This window comes from Nilaparvata lugens, chromosome 5 (genome assembly GCF_014356525.2).
Source record: "Nilaparvata lugens isolate BPH chromosome 5, ASM1435652v1, whole genome shotgun sequence".
In the NCBI taxonomy this organism is placed as follows: domain Eukaryota; kingdom Metazoa; phylum Arthropoda; class Insecta; order Hemiptera; family Delphacidae; genus Nilaparvata; species Nilaparvata lugens.
The window spans coordinates 69,247,875-69,272,834 of record NC_052508.1 but is presented as its reverse complement, the minus strand read 5'-3'; the positions used below and the strand labels follow the sequence as shown (position 1 = coordinate 69,272,834).

The following is a 24,960-nucleotide window of genomic DNA, read 5'->3' as shown; positions in this document are numbered from 1 at the left end:
TAGAAGTTTTTTGAAGCAAACGTACAACTAAAATTAAATATTATATAGGTTGCTGTCATATTTGTGATATTTCAAAAACACTCCACTTGAATGGGCTTCTTTTATAAATTAATAAAACAATATTGAAACTTGAAGTACGCCCTTTATAATTGACCAAGCGAAGTGAGGTCTAAGATTCAAGTCGACGGTTTAGCATTTCTCTTAATGTTTAAATGTTTGAATGTTTATATGTTGCGCATTTACGGCGAAACGCGGTAATAGATTTTCATGAAATTTGACAGGTAGTTCCTTTTTTAATTGCGCGTCGACGTATATACAAGGTTTTTGTAAATTTTGCATTCCAAGGATAATATAAAAGGAAAAAGGAGCCTCCTTCATACGCCAATATTAGATTAAAAATCAGACTATAGAATTATTCATCATAAATCAGCTGACAAGTGATTACACAGATGTGTGGAGAAGCCAGTCTATTGCTGTATTTCCATAAGGTCTATAGTTTCAATCAGGTACTTGTGGATGAGAATACTGCGTGGGGTCTACTGTTCACAGAACTACTGGTATTACAACGACTATCGTTGTAATAGTATAGTTCAATAATTTGAATAGACATTTCAAAAGGCAACAGTGTCAGATACTTAGGTAAGTGTTAGGTACGGTACTTCAAGATTCAATATTGTTTTATTAATTTGTAATATTCAATATCTAACACTCTTGCCTAATGAAATGCTTATTCTAATTATTGAAAGGTCACCCGAAACGAAAAAAAAACAGTGACTAATTATCCGGTAAGACATGTACCATCAAATTTATCGTTTAAAAATGCAGTAATATAAGGTGGTGAATCAGCAACACTGTTTTCCAATCTTTCATCATGGCCATTAAAAAGCGGATCTCACTATAATATTTTGGTAAAGGTTGATGGAAGAAGTCATAATTAAAATTCCAAGTTTTTTTATTATGAACAGTGAAAATAAGTGAGTAGGCCTAAATCTATTCCCTTCAGAAGGCATCATATTATCATATATTCCACTTAAACACATGAATAGCATAGTTAGTTCACAATAAAGTTACTGTTTAAGATCTTTTATAAAGTTTACAATAGATCTCCATAGATCATGCTGCCCAATAACACCCAATAATACTGGTTTTCAATAATATTCATAATAGCCGATTAATATAGTGAAAGACACCAATAATGTCTGCTTTTAGATATTTTATTGTGATTATTTATATTCTATCACAACAGCAAACTTTCAACTAGTTATGTATTATTGTGCAACAATGCTGTTAATTTCAAATTTATTTTGAAAAGTTTATTCATTAGTCAACAAGATACGAGCGACTATATATAATATCCAACAACAATTTTGTCTTATATCAAATATAAATTTTGCTATTCACAATAGAAAAAGAAACAACTGAAGACATCTACATACTGACGAATGACTAGTATTGTATTAAGTAGTGGTAGTTTTTGTTTATAAATACATTCCATTGACTAGGAAATCGGCATCATGCGCATAAGACGATCTTCCGCCTCTGCGCATCCTTCTTCTTACAGTTCTCATCCTGCAGCCGACTATTATTATCATCACGCCAGTTACGCACATACCTGTAACAATATCGCAACAAAATTAAACAGAAATAATCAATAACATTAATTTATATAAAGATGAATATCCTATTATATATTAAGCGAGCAATTTCTGTATATCTGTTTATATTTTTATATTTGGTTATTTATATTTATTTATATCTGGTTATGTTCAACGGATCTCGAAAACGGCTCTAACGATTTTCACGAAATTTGGAACATAATAGATTTATGATATTAAAATTCGATTGCACTAGGTCTCATCCCTGGGAAAACTTGCTAAAGGACATGAAAAGGATAACAATTATTCATCCTTGGAAAAACAGATGATAATTTAATTGTCTGTCGAAACAGAAGATGCGTGTGTGGGAGAGCAACATAATTATTTCCAGCTGTGTAATCAATCAGCGAGAAATATTATCTGGAAATTTTAATCGAATTGATCAAAATAAAATGATTTGTTGACATGACATGATAATCATTCAAAACTAGAGTATATCATAATATTCAATGTTTCCTATTTGACAATTTGTTTTGTTATTCAATTTGGTTTGTAAACAATCTAAATTAGAACTTTTTTGTTTTCAAATGTTTTGACTGAAAATTGAACCTGAATTCAAGAGTATGGAGTATTGAACCTACTTTCTGGACTATTTATAGTGTGTACATCAAAATCGGGGAAGAAACAGTTTTGGGCTGTGCCCGTTAGTCCTTCCCCAATAATTTGGAAGAATTGTGTTCTGTTTATCAATAGTTTATAAAAATAAATAACGAGCAAAGCTCGGTGCCCCGATATTATTTATTCATTTAACAACAATGAAAAAACAACTTATCATAAAATTATTGTAAACGGAAGAACAGGCTTATAGCCCTTATTCCATTCCCGAATTTCGATGGCATAATAATCCAAAAGAGATTATGATTCTTCTGCAGTCCTGTAGTGTATTCAAAAATTATTGTATTAGAAAAAAAAATTGCTATAGTCTGATAGATATTACTTTTAAAATGAAGAGGGGAAACCAGTTTTCCCTTGCACAGTTTGTAGCATGGACAGACTTGTGGAGAGGAGTAAGCATGCTGCGCACAATTGAATGCTGACACAAAAGTAGGAGGGGATTGGTGAAGGAAAAAGTATCGGGCCTCTCTGCATTTCAGTAAGAGCCGCGTTAAAAGCAATATCTCTTGGACTGTAAAGAAATTTATAAGAAAAGGAACAATTATTATTGAAAAAAACACTGTTTTGTTTGTCAACTCAGCTGTGGCTGAGCTGTTCCAGTTAGGCCGGTTGCAGACGAACCATCACAATCGCATGTGGGATGTGGGAGCGATTATTTTCCATCTGTGGTACCACAAACGCAGCGCATAAGAAATGCATTGGCAGGCATTGCAGTGGCACTGATATTCCGTAGCTTCACGGAAAACCCCGGTTTCCCAAAAGCCGGTTAAATTTTAATCGTAATTAATTCCACGAGAACCAGTCAGAGAATGATTTTCTGATAAGAAGGATTCTCTGGTTGGTTCTTGTGGAATAAATCACGATCAATTTAAGTGGCTTCTGTGCAACTGGCACTAGGGTTACCAGCTTGAGTTAACAGTGAAATTTGCAACATAAACGTCCTATGGGATATTCTTTATTATTGAATAATATTATTATTTATCATTTATACAATAGGTACATTATCAAAATGTTAGGGAGAGGGAAAAATAGGTAACCTTGTGCTATTCCTCTCCCCAATTTATTATTGATGGAAAGGATATTATTTTATAAGAATCGACAATTATTTGTTGAAACACCGCCGATTTATGAAGTCACATTACCGTACAATTTCATATTATCGTTATTCTAATTGCATTTAATCTTCATTCTCATTGATTAATTATATATACTTTGTAAAAATCGTTGAATAATTAATATTACCGTCATTTAATGTAAATTAGTGTATAAGCCAGTAAATATTGTAAAATAAATAAAGAAATTTAATCTAATCTAATTTAGATGACACATAGTCCGAAATAGGTTAAGTCTTGTAGTTCTTCAATTCACAAAATTTTCAGTCTTGTATAATCTTATTTCATCTTCTTGTATATATGTTTTTCTATGATTAGGATGATTGGAAGAAGTTACAAACCCATAGTGAGAGACAGTATAGCACCACTGGGACTATCGTTGACATGGGAAGAGCTGCTTTCGAAAGTTGTCTCTCTCAGCGATATTTCGGCAGTCAGCTGTTCCATGCGGCGATGGTAGTTCAGGTTGTCAAGGCTCTGAGCTTTTGCTGCCGCAGCTAAAGCTACAGCTGAACATTCATAAATCAATTAAAAATCAAATAATATTCATTCACTCATCATGAAAAAATCAAATTCATTTATTTGCTATGAGAAAACCAACATTACAAAAACATGGAATAGTATATTTCGCACCTAGAGCAGAAAATGAGATTTTTCCAGCTCGAAATCGGTTTTCAAGTCCGAGGCCGTAGGCCGAGGACAAGAAAAGATTGAGAGCTGGAAAAACATTTTTGCCCGTGGTGCGAACGATATTTTTCGCCACACTACAGATACTGCTGACAAAATAAATAAAGAATACTCGTTACGCTATCGTACCTATCTCTTGATTTTAGTGGTAGAAGATTTGCAGTCAGGATTTCAGATTCTTTTTAAAATTTCACTTGGAATACCACAGTCATCTTCAAGCATTTTTGAAAATTCGGAATGCACTAATCAACAATAAATAATTGAATAAAACTGGTTGCGAAGTGAATTAGTTTGATTCGAAAATTGAACTGAAATCATGGCTACTTGAGCTGATGATGAAAGTGGCCACTCGCCCGATCTAGCGGATGACTTATTAACTACTTCCATGAGCGGCTGGAAAGAGACAACTTTCTGGCCTAGCCCGGAAAAGAAACCCGTTTCTGACGTCGTCTGCAAACAAGGTCTTTCAGATCTACGTAGGGACTGGAAAACAGCTGCTTTCTGTGCAGTGTGGCGAAAAGATAATTAATATAGTGAGGTTCACGTTAACGTGGATATTATATACATAATAACGTGGAATTATAATTATAATGGCAGTGGAGAAAGATGGGACAATAGCGTTGCTAATTTATTGCCTTCTATAGAGGAAAGCCTGTAACCGGCATATCAGATGGGATGAGAAGTAAGTGCCAGTTGCACAAAAGCCTGTTAAATTTCAATCTATATGCATATATAAACGAAATGGCACTCACTGACTGACTGACTGACTCACTCGCAAAACTAAAAATCTACCGGACCAAAAACGTTCGAATTTGGTAGGTATGTTCAGTTGGCCCTTTAGAGGCGCACTAAGAACGGATTTGGAAAAATTTCCAAAGATACGCCCAAAATCTGCGTTTTTTTCAGCTTTATCGAGAACAAATGAACAGAAATGTTCAAATTTAGTACTGAAGCTCAGCTAGGGTGTAATAATATTGTGTTAGAAGGGATTTGTGATAACGTCAAAGATTTACGTCATTTTAACGTCAAATTAGCGTTTTTCCAGCGTTTTTTTTTCTTTTTTTGCTTTTTCTCAGATTTATCGAGAACAAATGAACAGAAATTGTTCAATATTATTACAGAAGCTCAGCTAGGGTGTTATAATGTTGTGTTAGAAGAAATTTGCAATAAATTTGTTTCAGTTCTTTCAGCAAGTAATAGACAGAGTTTACTTCACGTCATTCCTATCTCTAATTTAAAAGGCTAGACTGGAGTACAATAATTCTCATAATATCCTAACGAAGTTTTCCACCCTGCACTAAATAATTGAAATTAATCGGTGATTGAATCGAGCTAGGAAGTAATTGACTTTTTGATGGAATAAAGCATCCTCAAATGAAATATGCAGGAGAGCGAAGCGAGACCGCTGATCTCATTTTTGGACGATCCAGTCGGGGCTCCAGGGGGGCGGAGTCCCCTGACTAGACGGATATGGCTAGCGAAGCGAGCCTGACGGCTAGTAATGATTAAATCTGACAAGAAACAATCAGAGAAGCTCTATTTCCCAAAAAGCCTTCTCTGCTTCTCGTAATTTTTTTTTATTGGTCATAAATATTTCCAGAATGCATGGACCATGTCAGAATCATCAGACAATAAAAGGTTTACAAAATATGTAATCGTGATTAAAACTTGACAGGCTTTTGTGCAACCGGCACTAACTGTTCGTTCTCGTTGAAAATGATCAATAAATTATATTAGATTCGTCAAGAAAATACATTTTTCAATCATATAGTAATAATTTTTCGCACTTTAGATTAAATATTTTGTTAATTTATACTTCTAAATTGTCTAAAAACGATCTGGCAACGTTGCAGAGCTAGAAAAGAAAAACGTTATCAGCTTTGTCGAATGATAGACAAGGATAGCAACACCAATGTTCATCAAATACTGACATTATAATTATAGTGGAGCTCACTATACAGTGATTATATCCAATTTAAGTCTACCTAAAATTACTTATTATACAGACCCTGTATATTGAGATACTTGCTCCAACTTGTTGTTAAATCAATGTTAAAAATATTATTCTATCATTCATTCGTTTTCATTTGAAATCATATTTGTATACCAGACAATAATTTGTAAAAATCACTCATAGCAACACCCATTATAATCAATCAAATACTGTCATTATAACGTGGACCTCACTATAGCAGTTATACACACACATCAATTCTTGAAAGTCCATTTTTTGCTGTCCTTATAAAGTTTCTCTACGCAAGAAAGTGGAACTCACTATATGGATTTCTAACCTTCTGGTTTGTCAGTGGGGACAGGAGCTGCCGAAGTCGGGAGAGTGTGATGAGCCGAGTCCTTCTTGACAGTGCCCTGCCCAGCCGATGACGGCAGATCATGATTCACGTGATCCAGAGTCACTTCTGCTGGAGAGATTTTATCCACCTAGAATGAATTTCATTCATTTTTATTCTTGAAACAGTTTACAAAACATTACAACTTGAAATTCACTTTTATTCTTGAAACAGTTTACAAAACATTACAATTTGAAACATTACAATTTGAAGTAATCTCAAATAAGATTCAACTTCTATAAGTCAGATGATAAACACTCATGTCGCTCATCTTAAAAAATAGTATCGGGGCACCGAGCTTCGCTCGTTATTTTCATTTATTGATAAACAGAACACAATTATTTGAAATAATCGTGCATATTTTACTGCTAGCTATACGTCAGCTTATGAATTTCGGGAATGAGATATTTTGATTTTTCACAGACGCACTTTTTTATTATCCACAGACGACGAAAGTCTCAGCTGTTTTTCCAAGGATGAATTATCCTTTTAATGTCGTTCAGCGAGTTTCCCCAGGGATGAGACCTAGTGCAATCGAATTTTTATATCATAAACCTACTATGTTCCAAATTTCGTGAGAATCGTTACCATTTTCGAGATCCGATCACATATACAGATATATATCCATCTTAACTTATTAACAGAAATTGCTTGATTAATAGTATATAGGATAAATAGGCTATTTTGGAAATTTTAATTTTAGGATCATGGAAAAAATGATCGATAAATGTCATGCCTGATGAAGTATTCCAATGGGGCTACTTGATTGTTCAATAATATAGAAAATAGATATCCTTCAAATACCTTAGTACCCTATATCAGAGTACTTTTCAAATATTTCATTTGAATTTTACACAACTAGTTTTGACATTTTTTTATAAACTAGTCGTGTTTAATTGATGAGAAATATTTTAAAGTGTACTAACTAGACGATTATGTGAAAAGAAAGATCGAACACTTAAATGTCGAAGGCACTAAGAAAAGGGGAAGACCTACGAATAAATGGAAGAATTGTATCGCCCAAGATCTTGCAGAGAAGGGACTAACACCAAACGAAGCCCATGACCGAGGCTCCTGGAAGCAACTGAACCGTAACGCCGACCCCGCCTGAGTGAGAAAAGGCTGAGAAAAAGAAGATTTAAAGTGTACTAACTATATATTATTTTCTTTAACTAAACATTCCGTACAATTTGTAACTTACTACCTGGTTCTTATGAATTATTTATTGATGTAAAAACCGAAACCGGTCTTTCTAAGTATCAATAAATCTGTGGTTTTTTGACAATTTCTTAGTCTTTTTCATTCAATCCAATATCTCAATGTAACTAAGTGAAAAAACAGCTGTCATGTGGACTATTAATTGCAAGCAATGACGCATGCAATATTGATAACTTGAAGCAGCATAGTATTTTCTCCCGAATTTTCTCTGCTTTCAACTTGGTAAGCTTTTGATAATAGTAGCATAGCTGTTCACATCAAATTATTAGCATTATCGATACCCAAACAGCCATCAGTCGTTTATACTCCGATATCTCTACTTTGGTAGAGAGTTAGTGGGAAGGATACTTCGAATATTCTTTCCGAAGAATGGACATTGATATGTCCAAAGCTCCGCCAATTTATGTAGATGCATAACAATATTACCGTATCTATTTTATCTATAGTTATTACAAATTGCTTTTTTTCATATCATATACAGCTCAATAATTATTTTCTTAATTTATATTTTGTAAATTCATCTATAATTTTGCTGTATTGTAAGCTATTGTATATAAGTGTATAAGCCAGTATATATTGTAATCTACATAAATAAAGTACTCAATCAATCAATCTCGCCGACACGACAGGACAGGACAGAATTTACTTTGATGGACAGTATTAGAGAAGACTGTGATTTATAACTGCGCGAGGTCTACTGTTCACAGAACTACTAGTAGTTCTCCCATTTTTCTCTTCATGAGTGTTTTTAAATTCAAAGTAGAATATTGATTGAATATATCGATGTGTTACCTTATCATCTTGGTCGACAACGATATTCAGGATGTGAGGCGATTGCTTGTGGGGAGGTGGTGCCACTCTCTGATTGATCAGCTGTTGTTGCTGCTGCTGTTGTTGTTGCAGTTGCTGTTGCTGCAGCTGTTGTTGTTGCAGCTTGCTCCTGAGGTTGGTGCTCTCCTCGTAGTAATAGTCTGGCGCTATGGCAGCCCCTTGCATTTGGCCCGCCTCATCTCGCCCACTCATCATGCCGTCTTCTATGTTACTCATCTCTGCATCATACATATAATTTATGATATATATCAATATATTACATATAATCGTAACCCATGATAGCCCCCCAAATACCCCCTCAATCTGTACTCCTCCGTTCGTTTGTACTTAGTGCTCTGTGGTCTCTACCGCGTTCTCTGTGGTTGTGACCATTGGAGTTCATATCAACACCACTCCCCCCTACATGGTTGAAAAAGAAGACACAGTTCCTCGAAAATTTCTGATTAGAATGTAGGTTAAAAGTCGTGTGTATAAGTGTTAAGTGTTAAAAGTGTATAAGTGTTTCTGATCTATCTATGTCATGTTTTTCCGGTTTTATTTTATATTAATTTTATACTATAAAACTTCAAAGTGTTTTCTGTTATGTGCTATAAATATAATTATGTATACTAGCAGTCAGGCTCGCTTCGCTCTCCATATCCGTCTAACCAGGGGGCTCCGCCCCCTTTGGACGACTGGATCGTCCAAAAATGAGGTCAACGGGCTCGCTTCGCTTGCCAAAAAACGCATATTTTGGGCGTTTCTTCTACTTTATTACAAATTCCTTCTAACAAAACATTATTACACCCTAATTGAGCTTCTGTACTAAATTTGAACATTTTCAGTTCATTTGTTCTCGATAAAGCCGAGAAAACGCTGGAAAAACGCATATTTTGGGCGTATCCTTGGACATTTTTCCAAATCCGTTCTTAATGCGCCACTGAAGGGTCAACTGAGCATACCTACCAAATTTGAACGTTTTTGATCCGGTAGTTTTTTAGTTCTACGAGTGGATGCGTCAGTCAGTCAGTCAGTCAGTGAGTGAGTGCCATTTCGCTTTTATATATATATATATATAGATATTTGTGTGTATATTAAAGGTCTATATAATTCTATTTTAGAATTGAATATCAAAAGTTGCGGGTTCAAAACCAATCAAACTTTTTTCCTGAGAATTTTCTTTGCTGAGAAAGTTGAAAATTCCACTCTGATAAAGCAGATTTGTTCATGTAATTTTGACAAAATGATGAATAATTATCTAATTTTCTGATGTTTCCTGAACTCAAGGAGTTATATTTCAGAATTGGGAATCAAAAGTTGAGGCGTTAGAGAGGATTAGAGACCAATCACACTATTCTTTTCTTTTGCTAAGAATTTTCAACTCTGATGAGGCAGGTTATCCACGTAATCTTGACAAAATAATATAGGTTTTCTACCTCCTTGCCAAACAGTTTCTCAACAATGTATGAATATTATCAATTCACAAAATATTTAGTCGGAATGTATTATTTAATCAAAATTATTCTATTTTTTCATGTTTACTGGAAATAAAAAAATCTATAATCACACACAACAGAGACAGTCAATGTTGAACTGAAATAATGGTGCATTGGAACAATGACGAGAATTGGAAACTCTACTGACCATGCTGCATGTGAGTGTTTTGCCAGTTCTTCTGCAATGGCATTTGAGGAAACATTCTGAATCCCTGCGAATTGTCAATGTAGTTGTAGTGATTGTTATAATCGTTCTGCAGTGACTCACTCAACTGGTTGTTATTGCTGGAAAAGAAAATACAACATTTTTTCAGTAATAATTTAACAAATCAAAGTTATACTGTAATCTGTACTGAGAAAATACTGGTACTTAAAATTCTGTTTTATTTTTAATTTACTGAAGTTGACAATGTGGAATTTTTCATGATTAACAGTCTGGATATAAATTTATACGTTCACTTCCAGTCATAGACAAGGGGCCTGTTTCATAAACCTTTTAAATCACGTAATACAGGAGAATCACCATTTCAATTACATGCCCAATATAGCCTATAAAAATCAACTGTTCCTGTACTACAGGACTTCTAAGTTTTCATGAAACAGGGGCCTGATATAGAATATCTATATAATATAATTCCATATCTGGTCTAAGTTTCCAGTATTGCGAATGGTAGGCCTATGATATTACGACAGGAACAGATATACAGAAAAAAATGAAGTTAGCGAAAAAAATGAAATAGCTGAGTTTGAATAATATATGCAAGATTCTTTATAATAATATGATTTCTCAATTCAAGTAAAATTTTGTATAATATGATTTTTGATATGGGTAAGATATTGTATAATAGTATGATTTTTTCTGATAATAGACTATGTGTATGATTTTGTCAGTATCACGACCAACGATCTATATATATATACAGTACCAACTAGTATATTATAAGATCGTTAGTATATAGATAGTTGATTACGACTGGCAGTGATATCGTTTAAATTGATATCCAGACTGAAGACCCGTATCCATGAAAATTTCGTAATACTCGTAATAGTCAATTCCATCTACTAATTTGAACAATAGAATGCAATACAATTCCACCTTTTCTTGAGAAGTGGGGAAGAATATACTGTGGTCTTTTTCAAATTGATTGTGAATGATAAATAAATAAAATAGCCATACATACAGAAATGGAATTAGCAAAAAAGACTTTAGCTGAGGTTAAAGAATATGTGTAATATTTCATCTCATCCCTTCTAGGCCTATTACGTCTTATATATTAGTCCTCAAATAGCAATCATGTTTCAATTTACATTACTATGCTGTTTTGTACAAAATCATAGATTAGCCTTTTTAGTTTTTCAAAGAAAAATCTCACAATATTGTAGCTTCTCTCCATCTCATAACTAATAATATGAGTTGAATATTTAATTTTGAATAGGATATGGTTATCACATACTTCTCTGCTTGTGAAATCAGTCCACTTCCTTTATGATTGAAAATCTGGCTCATTCCTGCAACAACAAACCATAACAGAATTCATGAATGAGTATAGAAAACCAACCATAGAACAGAAAATCACATGAATTCCACTCGGATAAACACTGAAGACTATATTTCATCAGATAACTAAAACTTTATTGCAGTCATATTGGAATCTCACTGGTGTCCCAGCCTATAGTGTCCTAGTGTAGTATGGACCTAAAACATTGTTAATGTTAATAAACAACCCAGACTCTTATTTTGGCCAAAATAAGGTTATCAATGAATATTAGCCATCAACTTTAAACAATTGTATCAAATCATGACCATTTCACACGTTCCTCTAGCATTAGCAACATAAGGATGCCTAGATTGACGAGTCTGGCCTCATCCCGATGCCCCTGTTATATTGCTCATCGCTTGTGTTGCAACATGCCTGTTCAGTTGTCAATCTTTAACACATACAGTAATGCCGCGTACAAGAAAATTTTACTCTCTTGGCTGTTCCAACAGAGTAGAGAAACATCGGAGATGTTATTGCGGTCTGCTTACCATTTCTAGAAGGTTTTTTGAAAATAATAATCTGTTTTTAATTTGCTATGTCCGTCTCTGGCATGTGCTTGCCTGGCGGCCCTGATGGATGATCCTCGACCCAAATTAAAACTTTTCTTTTTTGTACTTTCTTCTTACTATCTCTCTCTCTCATTCTATCTATCTGTCTCCTTTTTACTCTCTCTTTCTTCCCCCTTCTCGTCCCTTCTTCCATTTTTTTCTCTCTCTCTCTCTTTAGTTAGTTTTCCCTCTTGTTTCCTCCTCTGAATTAAAATGAATATATTAAGTGATTCGGACTCTTCTTCGCACACAGGCATCATAGCCCATGTGAAGAAAATTTCCTATAATGCTTTCTATAATTTTTTGTAATGTGTATTTATAAAGATGAATAAATTGATTTGATTTGAACTACCGGCACCAATCAAGCACCAACAACTATCAACTTCCAAGAGTTTTTAATGGTACAATAAAAACTATTAGTCACGATTGACACCACAATAGGGAGACTTCAAAAATATTGAAAAATTCACATTTCAGAACATAATTATTGGAAATCATTGAATATACTAGTAGATCTGTGAACAGTAGACCTCACGCAGTTTTCTCATCCAGCACAAGTATCTGGTGTCACCTGTTCACCGACATCTCCAGACATCTCCAGACATCTGTGTAATGCATGCAATGAATAATCCACTTGTCAGCTGATTGATTATGAATAATATTCTGAAGTCTGATTAATACTATCTTCAGAGTAGATGATAAATATATAGTGATATCGGGGTATAGAGGAAACTCCTTTTCCTTTCATATTATCCTTGAAATTCAAAATTTCAAAAAACCTTGTGTATACATTGATGCGCAGTTGGAAAAAGAATATTCCTGCCAAATCTCATAAAATTCTATCAACGTGTTTGGCCGTAAATGCGTTAAATACAGACAAAAGAAAATCCGTTAAAATAAGTCCTCACTAGGTTCGGTCAATGAACTTGGAGTCGGGGTTTCATTGGACTTCAAATTGAATTATACAATCATACAATTTTGTTTCAAATTGATGACCATCATTAAAAACTGACCATTATTATTGGCGTTAGCATGGAACGGTGAGATGTGATTTTGTTGCATGATTGATGCTGGGTTCTCCTGCTGGTAGGAAGCCGGCCACTGTTGCATGCTGTCCGGGGGGGCAACATGCTGATACAACAGCCCCTCCCCCTCCCGACCGTACACCTTGGCCTGGTTCATCAGCTGCACGGGTGACTGCGCATGCACCAACTGCTGTTGCTGCGTCAACTGCTGCTGTTGTTGCTGCGCATGCGCAGAATGGTGGTGCATCAGCTGTTGTTGAGGAGTCAGCTGTTGGGGCAAGATTGCGCCTGCGCTGTTCACAGGGTAACTGCCTGTGTCCACCAAGCTCTGTTGCTTGAGTGGAGGTGACTGACGCAACTGACTGCCGTATTCCGGCATTTGGACGGCGGTCTGTTGTTGTTTCTCCAATCCACCTGTTGACGATCATGAAAATATCAAAACTTATTTGAAAATTATACTTTTGAAGGTGCGAATTTCAACGATTACTTGATACGCACGACTAGATCCGCCGCGGCTTGAGCACATAACATAATATAAACTCTTGGATTCTTTGGATGTTGTATAAACGTTATGACAGCGGATGAACTGTTAAGGTGCGTACAGACTTTCGCTCTGCTCCGCAACCGAACGTCACTCCAGCAGAGCGATTGATGATCGACCGGCGAGCAACAGTGGTTCGACCGGGGAACGCGAGAAGATCTAACATCTTCCGTAACGTTCATGATGGGTGCGTGGCCTCCCACGACTGTGGTTCGATGGTGGTACGAGGGCGGTACGAGGGAGGAGCGTGCTCGGTGTGGGTTGGAGGCGCGTATATCTGTATACAGCTCAAGGCTGAACTCACACTTACGCGACTCAGGTCGAGAAGAGACTCGACTCTAGTGGAAAGCATGTGCTTTCAAATGGTGACGTCGCGGAGACTAGAATCGACTGGTCTGAGTGTCACCATTTGGAAACACATGCTCTCGACTAGAGTCGAGTCTCTTCTCGACCTGAGTCGCATAAGTGTGAGTTGAGCCTTGGTGTTGGCTACTATATTGCTTTTGCGATCTATATCTAATGAATCATTGAATCTAAGACTTTTGACATTTAAGATTGTCATATGATTAACACATCTCCAATATTTAGATTAACATAAAAATGCAATAATATAAAGCCTGAAATTTACCAACTTTACCCAGAGATGGTGCCACCATCACCCGCCTCTCCAATTTGCGTTTACTATAATCACTCCCACTACCTAACAGAATTCGCCCTACTTTTGCGTCAGCATTATTTGATTGGTCGCCGCATGCTTACTCCTCTCCACTACTCTGACCATGCTACAAACTATGTAAGAAGAACTGGATTTCCCTCTTCATGTTAGAATTTATATCTCTCAAACTTGAGAATCAAAAATCAATATCAGATCAGATATGATTCCCACATGCAATTGGAACATGCCATCTTCAAAAATCTGGTGTGGCGCACTCACACAACTTTCCTTGCCGTTATGAAAATTCATCACCTGACGCTAGTGTTCTCGCCGCGCAATTCAAGTCTACTATTCAAAGATCTAAGCCAGCTGGTGACAGGACTATAACGCTGGAGACACACGAGGTCTGCTATCTCTTCATAGTGAATGATTTGATAGAATCAACAGTTGCCAACAGTTTGCAATTGAAATAATAACATTTTCTCGAATTTCGAGCTTATTTTAAAATTTAGGTGAAAATGTTACTGAACATTAATTGTAGAGATTTTCATGCTCAATCTTTTCCATTTGGAATTTTTTGTTTAAATTGTATCTGAAGCCTGATAATTGGGAATCTAAAATCAAAATTTACCTAGATGGGGCGGAGCTCCTAAAATTTCTACAGATATGGGACTTGTGGCAGTTGATAGAGCTTAACAATGACTATTCTAGGTATGTATTTGATCAAAATCGTTGGAGCCATTTTTGAGAAAATCGCGGAGAACCCTGTTTTTGACAACATTTTCGCCATTTTAGCCGCCATCTTGAATTGTATTTGATCGAAATTGTTCGTGTCGGATCCTTATAGGGTAAGGACCTTAAGTTCCAAATTTCAAGTCATTCCGTTAATTGGGAGATGAGATATCGTGTACACACACACACACAACACACACACACACAACACACACACACACACACACACACACACACATACAGACCAATACCCAAAAACCACTTTTTTGGACTCAGGGGACCTTGAAACGTATAGAAATTTAGAAATTGGGGTACCTTAATTTTTTTCGGAAAGCAATACTTTCCTCACCTATGGTAATAGGGCAAGGAAAGTAAAAATCAATATCAGATCAGATATGATTCCCACATGCAATTGAAACAGGCCATCTTCAAAAATATTACTTGAATCACAACTATACCATAAGATGATTGTTGCTGTTGAGGCCATGACGAACTCTTGAATTGTTTGCTAACAATAGGAACGTTGTCACTCTGCTGCTGGATTGGACTGGCCTGGTTCACGGCATCCAATGTTTTGCTGGCCACTGGTTTCATGCTCCCAATTGACGAGGGAGCTTCCTTCACGATCTTCTCGACGGGGCCAACTGTTGTCACTGTGCACAAAAATCAATCACATTACATAATTCTTAAAGGTCACCAGCGAGCAAAGTTTATTCTTCTGCTGGTGATGCCATATATAACACGTAAATTATATATACATACGTGAAGAGATATTTATGATTTTGTATTATTATTTTCTTATTTTTAAGTTAACACTTGTATTTTGTTTAAATTTATTGTTCATCATATTTGATTTGCTCTTTATTTGTGATTGTTTTTTTTAATGGCGAAATAAATTATTTGATTTGATTTGAATCATAGTCTACGGAGATAGTAAATTTATTTCAATTTGCAAATATACAATCCATCAATTTCCTATTTCCTTCCAGTACCTAAAAAATGATTGTAGTCGTTGAAAAAGACTGATTATACCACGGTATATTTAGATGAAAACGGTAGGTGCCACGAAATATGTGCGCAGTGGCCAGCCAGCTAGATTGCGTCATCGCCACCAACCGAGGTTTTTAACACCTATTGGCAATTTATGAAACTTATTTGTTAAAAACAGATGATTGGATATAAAATGGCGTAAGCTACACCAGAAATTTAGCACAAACATGCGCGTGACACCTATCGCCAGCTTCTTCTATAAACCGTGAGTTATACCCAAGGATAGTGTATAGCACTATATATAGCACTATATATAGCACTATATATAGCACTATATAATACTATACAGTATTCTTGAGTTATACCTAACTACAATATAATTTTTAAGAGACTGGTTTAATAGATGATAAAATACATGAGGTCATTCTCTTGATAGTATCAATATTGATATTGCCACCGCTTGCGTGGTTTGCCAACATCTCTTTTGCCTACTGGCTGATAAAATTATAGACTTTTAATGGTATTATCTCATCTGACATTCTTTGAACATGCTCCCTCCATTGATGCCGATTCTCCGTAGCTCTTTCATTCATGCTGCAGATATTCAATTCTTTCCTAATATCTTCATTCCTGAAATGATCTCTTCTGTCACATCCCTTGGTTCTTCGGAGAAATCTCATCTCGGCTGCCTGCACTCTACTTTCAAGTGGCTTCGTAGTAACCCATGATTCACTACCGTAGAGGAGGACTAGAGCGGCCATTACCTTATAAAATTCCATAATTGTGTATGTTCCAGCTTTTTTACCCCAAGTCCTGCTGATATTCCACATACAATCGTATGTGATGAACTGAATAAAATTATGAGAGATTTGTTGAAGAATTGGATCGATTTCCTGTGATAAATTGGATAAAATTTCAAATGAGAACTCACAGACAGCAGGACATCCCAGTTCAGGCCCTTCGTCACTAGCGTCAGAGCACTGCGGTATTCCGTCGCATGCATTGTAAATAGCTATACACTCGCCTGAACCCTTGCACTCGAATTGGTATCTGCTGCAGCGACGATCTAAAACAAAATTCATTTTTCAATTTTCTTTGACAATTACATCCGTAAAAATATTCTATATAAAGATGGTACCGGTATCATATAAAATATACAGTGTCCCAAAATCAAAGTGTCAAATTCCAGGAATAGGCTCTATGGGTCAAAACAAAGAGAAAATGTGGAATAAATTTGTTTCCAAAATCGCTTCGTTCACGAGATATTCGCCATTTTGCATTTTTTACAAAATGATTTTTTTTATTCAAACCCAAGAAAATCATAATTTGATGTTAATACAGACTGGTAGACTACCTTGCTATTTACAACGAATTGATGTTTTGCTGCCTCGTAACACACATTTCATTGTATCTCTGTTATGCTTTGTGAGTTAAATAAAATTTCCTAAAAAAATTGTTCTTGGTAAATTTCTTTATCTATCACCGTTCTCCCGCAATTTTGGATTGAAAGTTTTGAATGGCCGCCATTTTGAATTTTAGAATTGGACAAAGTTGAATATTTTTTCTACAGTTCATCTCTCTTATTTGAACATACCTACCGATTTTTATAGCGAACGGTTGGAAAACTTTGAAGATGAAAATGATTTTGTAAAAAGTACAAAATGGCGAATATCTCGTGAACGAAGCGTTTTAAGCAAAACATTTATTCCAATTTTTTTTTTTGTTTTGATCCATAGAACCTATTCCCGAAGTCTGGCACTTTAATTTTGGGACACTCTGTATAAGAACACTAGCATCAATCTCCTGGGACACTCTAGCATCAGAATCAATGGATTGGGAGCTAATTAAAATAGTCTTACGCATATAGCGCACTTACGTATATAGTCAAAATAAATGACTGCTTGTCGATAAATATAATTAATAACACCAACTTTTGCATGATAATTGACTATTTGACATCAAGAAATCAAGAATTGATTGATAATGAATAAATTCGAATCTTTAAATGGTTTAGTTTTACAATGATTAATTGAACAACCTTTTTCTGAAACAATCAATGTCCAACGATACTATCAAAAGGAAAATAATATGGTCAAAAACCAACTCTGATTTGAAAAAAACAACTTACTGATGGGTAACTGAATATTGGAAGTGGCTGGAACAACCTGTTCGGTCTCCTTATTGCCAGAAGGTGTTGTAATGTCTGAGGTTGGCACAACTGCAGTTGCTACATCGCCAGGTTGTCTGAAAAAAGTCATCGAAATTATTTGAAAGATAAACAGAATTGGATGGAGCGATTGTTTCAAGATTATTTCAAAGATAAACAAAATTGGATGGAGATTGTTTTGTTGCAGCCAGTACCGTATCAGGTAAGAGGATAATCATTATAGAAATTTATTTTCCTCTCTTATTGACCGAGCGAAGTGAGGTTCAAGATTCAAGTCGACGGTTTGGCATTTCTCTTAATGTTTAAATTTTTAAATGTTTAAATGTTTAAATGTTTAAATGTTTAAATGTTTAAATGTTTAAATGTTTAAATGTTTAAATGTTTAAATGTTTAAATGTTTAAATGTTTAAATGTTTAAATGTTTAAATGTTTAAATGTTTAAATGTTTAAATGTTTAATGTTTAAATGTTTAAATGTTTAAATGTTTAAATGTTTAAATGTTTAAATGTTTAAATGTTTAAATGTTTAAATGTTTAAATGTTTAAATGTTTAAATGTTTAAATTTTTAAATGTTTAAATGTTTAAATGTTTAAATGTTTAAATGTTTAAATGTTTAAATGTTTAATTATTTATATGTTGCGCATTTACGGCGAAACGCGGTAATAGATTTTCATGAAATTTGACAGGTATATTCCTTTTTTAATTGCGCGTCGACGTATATAAAATGTTTTTGGAAATTTTGCATTTCAAGGATAATATAAAAGGAAAAAGGAGCCTCCTTCATACGCCAATATTAGAGTAAAAATCAGACTATAGAATTATTCATCATAAATCAGCTGGCAAGTGATTACACAGATGTGTGGAGAAGCCAGTCTATTGCTGTATTTCCATAAGGTCTATAGTTTCAATCAGGTACTTGTGGATGAGAATACTGAGTGAGGTCTACTGTTCACAGAACTACTAGTCAATTAATAATAATACTAGTAGTTCTGTGAACAGTAGACCTCATCCACAAGTACCTGATTGAAACTACCTTATGGAAATACAGCAATAGACTGGCTTCTCCACACATCTGTGTAATCACTTAGCTGATTTATGATGAGTAATTCTATAGTCTGATTTTTACTCTAATATTGGCGTAAGAAGGAGGCTCCTTTTTCCTTTTATATTATCCTTGAAATGCAAAATTTCCAAAAACCTTGTATATACGTCGACGCTCAATTAAAAAAGGAACATACCTGTCAAATTTCATGAAAATCTATTACCGCGTTTCGCAGTAAATGCGCAACATATAAACATTTAAACATTAAGAGAAATGCCAAACAGTCGACTTGAATCTTAGACCTCACTTCGCTCGGTCAATTATACATTCTTGACAATAATTATAATAATCAAGCCTGCAGCTGGAATAGAAGAATTTCAGTTTGTTCGGGTCTAGCAATAGACTCATGAAAAAAACCTACAAATAAAATAAAATTGTAGGTTGCTGTGAACTTGGTCAAATGAAAATCGTGCTCATAACCGATAGTAACCGTCTATACAAAGCTCCTTCACTATTGATTATTCAACATTGGTTCATGTAGGCTGTAACATGATAATGAGTGCTCACCTTAACTGAGTCAGTTCATGTTCGTGCTTTGTGAGCTTAATCTGACTTTCCAGCTCAGTCATGTGTTGGTGATGGTTGGCAGTGAGGAATGCACTCGTGTAGTTGTGATGTTTTGTGAATTTACACTTGAAATCATTCTGAGGACCACACTGGAACAGATAGCAGCTGCCTGGGCTCTGCAAATATCGCAAAATTTATTGTATCATACAGTAGCTCTGCTGAAATAATCTTAATGCTTGTACCTTTTGAGCTTGATTGAAGCCGTGTCCACACTGGACAAATGTTCGAGATACATGTTCGGCAAACATGTTTGTTGAGGAGCTCATGGACAAACATTTTAAAAAGTTTGGAAAATAATTGTTTGTCAAACAAAAAATTACTGTTTTACCAAACATTTTCAGAGTTAACGGCTGTAAAACATGAAACCTGTTCTTCCCACTTACAAGTATTTTGTTTGGTGACGCGTCTACACTGGCCACGGGCAAACATAATAAAATTTTCCCAAACTTTTTCAACAAATATGTTTGTCGAACATTTGTTAAGTGTGGACACGGCTTCAAAAAGAACAAAAAATCTTGGGAGGAGGCTCACAAAAAAGAAAAAGGTCAGTTTGAATTACCACAGACGACGTTTTTTGGGTTCCCAATTTATAAGCTGATTTTTTCTAAATTATTAGTGGGAAGGGGTTGCGTTCATGAGCTTGAGGGGGGAGGTATGACCAGGCTACCAAAAACCTCTTAATAAAATGATGCAGCCAAATGAGTTCAAGTGGGTTATGACGTTGTTTTGGAGCTCTTCATGAGTTTGCAAGCACTACCCTCAGTCATGAGGGTAGTCATGATTAGACAACTAATTGACTGCTGTCCATATGGTTATGATGATGTCTGTGTATTTTCTTAACTGTTTTAAAAATGTTTATTATATTATATAGAATTTGCTTATCTTTGTCTTTTTTTGTATATATTACAATGTGACTGTGATGACTATTAATGTTTATTGTTATATTTTAGAATTTTTTATTTAATTGTTGACTTTGTCTTGCATTTTTGTTAAAGTGTTCTGACAATAAATGAATCTTGAATCTTGAATCATGACGTGTGCTAGTAGAAAAGGTATATAAGTAACTATAGTATCCGAGTGGTGAGTGATCGAAATTATCCCATAAGATTGGCTGGAGAAGTCGTTTTTGGTTGCACTTAGTGGCCGAGTTGTCATGCATCACAACAATTTCGGAAGTCATTTGAAATGACGTGCATCATTTTCTGACACCACTCACTCACAGAATCATTTAACATTAGAACATCAGTTACATCATCATTAAAACTCACATCAGTTACACGCACATCGACTTTTGGACGTTCTATTTTTTGCCGTTCTTATGAAATCTACGGTACCAGATTAACCGGAGCTTGACAAACATGACCCGTTTTATAATAGAATTTATAAGGACGGTAAAAAGTCGTACCTATACGTTCAAAAATCGATGAGTGTGTAAAGCCCCGCACACACACATCGATTTTTGTTCGTACGGTATTTTGCCGTCCTTATATATTCTATTAGATTAAACAGGTGATTTCAAACAGATGATGTTTGTCAAGCTCCGTATAATTTGATAGAATTCATAAGGATGGCAAAATATTGTACGAACAAAAATCGATGTGTGTGTGTGTGTGTGTGTGTGTGTGGTGTGTGGTGTGTGTGTGTGTTGTGTGTGTGTGTGTTGTGTGTGTGTGTGTGTGTGTTGTGTGTGTGTGTGTGTTGTGTGTGTGTGTGTGTGTGTGTGTGGGTGTGTGTGTGTGTGTGTGTTGTGTGTGTGTGTGTGTGTGTGTGTGTGTGTGTGTGTGGTGTGTGTGTGTGTGTTGTGTGTGTGTGTGTGTTGTGTGTGTGTGTGTGTGTGTGTGTGTGTGGGTGTGTGTGTGTGTGTGTGTGTGTGTGTGTGTGTGTGGTGTGTGTGTGTGTGTGTGTGTTGTGTGGTGTGTGTGTGTGTGTGTGTGTGTGTGTGTTGTGTGTGTGTGTGTGTGTGTGTGTGTGTGTGTGTGTGTGTGTGTGGGTGTGTGTGTGTGTTGTGTGTGTGTGTGTGTGTGTGTTGTGTGTGTGTGTGTGTGTGTGTGTGTGTGTGTTGTGTGTGTGTGTGTGTGTGGTGTGTGTGTGTGTGTGTGTGTGTGTGTGTGTGTGTGTGTGTGCGGGGCTTAACTGGCTTTACCTATGAAGTTATCTGTGTGAACTTGATCATTCTTTATCAGATTTATTCTGACCCATTGTCTTCTGGTTGCAAAAACGAATAACACTACGAAACTAGCGTATTTGACGGGAGACTCGAGTCAATCTGATCATGTTTCTGGGTCTATAAAATCAAGGTCATATAAATTTTGGACGAGGTCTATAAAATCTGATCATGTTTCTGGATCTATAAGATCTATAAACTCGACAACAATTATTGACGATTCGGCCGCACCGATCACAGAGGGCGTTTGGTGGGAATGACAAGCTGTTCAGCACTGTTCATTTTTATTATTTCTATGTAATAAGGTAATTGCTCTTACGACTCATCCCTCAGCACAAGCTTATGCTTAAAGAGGGATGGACCTTTTTTTCATTGATTTGTATAAGTTTATTAGTACAAGATTTTGCAGTATTGTATATTATTATTTTGTTTGATATGATTGGTTAATAAATTTATTTATTTACTGTGACCTCCCTTAACTTTTATCCCTTGTCTGTGTCTTATGATATCTGATCGGAGGTTGAAAGGAAAATTATCCTCGTACAAGTTCACGTTTCAGTAAACAGCTGTGATAGTTCACAATACACACTGATTCAGAATTGGGATAAGAATCATTGTTTATTGAAATAATAAAATGCAATCCCTTATAAGGGTCGCTTTTTCCAAAAAAAATTGAATTGTAGTTTAAACCATCAGCTGACTCAATGCACTGACTCACTTATAATTCTTCATCAGAGAAGTGTTATTATTTTGTTTATTATTACCAGTGTTAGCCATAGGTCTTCTCAGACCTGGCAATGTAAGATGTATTAAATAAATATCAGATAAATCACTCATCTGAATCATTGAATCACACTATAATAAACGCAATCGTGCATCGAATGAACGGGTTCAATAACTGAAAGTACTGAACCAACTTTGGAGAAAGCGACCCTAAAAGCCGTTTGCATAGTCAAAGTTTAAACTGAATTTAATCAGCTGCTGGCTTAAACTATAGAAATGAACAACATAATGCAACAACAAAGATAAGGAGACTTGATACGGATTCAATTCAGTTAAAAAAATGAGTTTGAACCGACTCTGTGCAAACGGCAACAAGGTACGAAAACAGATACTCTGTTTAAACGGAGAAATCAGCTGTTCGTTCAAACCCCGTATGAAACTAATTATGATAAATGCAACCATATCAACAAGTAAACGTAAGCCGCGTTTACAAAGTTAATAATAACAAAATGTTAATAACTTAATCCTTATAGATTCTATTAGATTGAACGGAACTTGACAAACACATAATTATGATCATCATGTTTATGATAAGTTATGTTCAATCTAATAGAATCTATAAGCATTAAGTTATTAACATTTTGTTAACGCAGCTGTAGAGTTAGAATATGGCCCTTATTGATATAAATTCATTTTATAATCTGATTTGCAAAAACTTCAATTCAGAATGCAAAAATTCACTTTAAAATCAAATATATCCCAAATACTTGAACTCATAATGATCCCGTGCGAGGTAGTTTCGTATAATATGAAACTGAATTAGCGCGAGTAATGCGTAGTTGGATCCATTTAATACTGGAGGAGCATTCTATAAAATATTATTTTCGGACAATATTGGTCCTGAATTTATTGTAAAATAAAACTCACCCTTTCCTCGAATACAAAGACATCGCAATCAGCCGTTTCGCAGCAGAGACGAAGACAATCATCCCTGGAAGGCACATCTCTCTCGTCAATGTATTTGGCACCCAGAGCTCGCGAGTCCTGAGTCCTAATTATCTGATCTTCGTGGATGTCAAAATTATCGGCACACGTCTGAAAACTGTCAGACACTTGACCATGTCGTTTCGCTATTTTGCTAATAGGTTCTTGTTGAACCAAACTACCTGCTTTCACATTATTTGCAGTGTCACTTGAGTGGATTGTACTTCCAACAAGAGAGTCTCTAGATATTAAACAAACTACAAAAAGGAACAGACCGACTGGGTTACACATTGCTGGTAAATTTGAAGTGAGCTACAATCTCACTCAATTCAGCCTTCCATGTTATTCAATTTACGGAATACAGAGTTTAATGGAATCCAACAGAAACGAGCTTTCTTACTACCACACTGAAAACGTGATGAGTGTCCATCGAGTTATTGAATTTAGCTCACAACTACTACACTGACATTCTATTAGCTTCAACAACACCGAAGATTACGCATTTGAGCTTCAGCAATCAGCAGACGACAGTGGAAGCACGAGAAAATCTTTAGTTTTCTGTCTTGACACAAGACAGCGTGGCAGTCGCAGCGTTAGGAAAATCAATAATGACAGCTGACTTTACCGCTGAAATACGAATAGAAGCCGCAAAACTGTCACAGTTAATTCACGTTTGTAATTTGATAAACGGCTTGATGTACGATAAGTCATTATTCCATACATTATTATTGAACGAGCATTGTGAGTTCCAACTTTCAAGTGAGGCTGGCGAGTTGTTTTCCGTTTGTGGGTTTGCTTGTATGTCTGACGATAGCTCTCGAATACTTTCATCAATCAACTTTGAATATTTTCAACTCATATTCTTTAAATCATTACTTAAATAAATCACAGATCGAGTTTGTTGGACAATAAGATTGACTAAATCCTTCATACTTCATATGAAGTATGAAATGCTACGTGCAAGAAATGCTAGGTGCTCAATATCATGAACTATCATGTTTCATGGTTTATGGGAAGAATCAATAATCACTATAGTGAGGTCCACGTTATAATGGCAGTGGATGAAGATAGAAGAATAGCGATGCCGATTCTCTGCATTAATTAATTATTTCTACACTGTCAAAAACATAATTGGCATCGTTGTGAACCTAGAAAAGGATAGTAACACTGGCTTTGTCGAATGATAGACAAGGATAGCAAAACCAAAGTTGATCAAATACTGTCAGTATAACCATAGATGAAGGATAAGTAAGTACTATAGGATAATATAAGGATAAGTA

At 35.5% G+C, this 24,960-nt stretch overlaps 1 protein-coding gene across 1 annotated transcript; it reads right to left on the bottom strand.

Moving 5' to 3' along the window:
- Window positions 1–934: 934 nt before the first annotated feature.
- Window positions 935–24,388, bottom strand: LOC111052181 (myb-like protein AA). The gene is made up of 12 exons (XM_039429176.1): window positions 23,624–24,388; window positions 19,750–19,925; window positions 18,102–18,217; window positions 16,905–17,039; window positions 15,442–15,636; window positions 13,044–13,469; window positions 11,396–11,450; window positions 10,090–10,226; window positions 8,428–8,684; window positions 6,361–6,508; window positions 3,724–3,891; window positions 935–1,612 (listed from the first exon to the last, which is right to left on the bottom strand). The coding sequence occupies exons 1-12, from the start codon at window positions 23,969–23,971 to the stop codon at window positions 1,479–1,481; spliced, it is 2,295 nt and encodes a 764-aa protein (XP_039285110.1). The 5' UTR covers window positions 23,972–24,388; the 3' UTR covers window positions 935–1,478.
- Window positions 24,389–24,960: the final 572 nt, after the last annotated feature.

Bases quoted from the DNA above. Each gene is read 5' to 3' on its own strand.
- LOC111052181 (XM_039429176.1), bottom strand. From the start codon at position 23,971: ATGTGTAACCCAGTCGGTCTGTTCCTTTTTGTAGTTTGTTTAATATCT. The intron at 13,470-15,441 runs GTATAGTTGTGA...GATCGTCAACAG, and splicing joins ACAGCAACAATCATCTTATG to GTGGATTGGAGAAACAACAA. The intron at 11,451-13,043 runs GTCAGTTTTTAA...TTGTTGTTGCAG, and splicing joins TGCTAACGCCAATAATAATG to GAATGAGCCAGATTTTCAAT.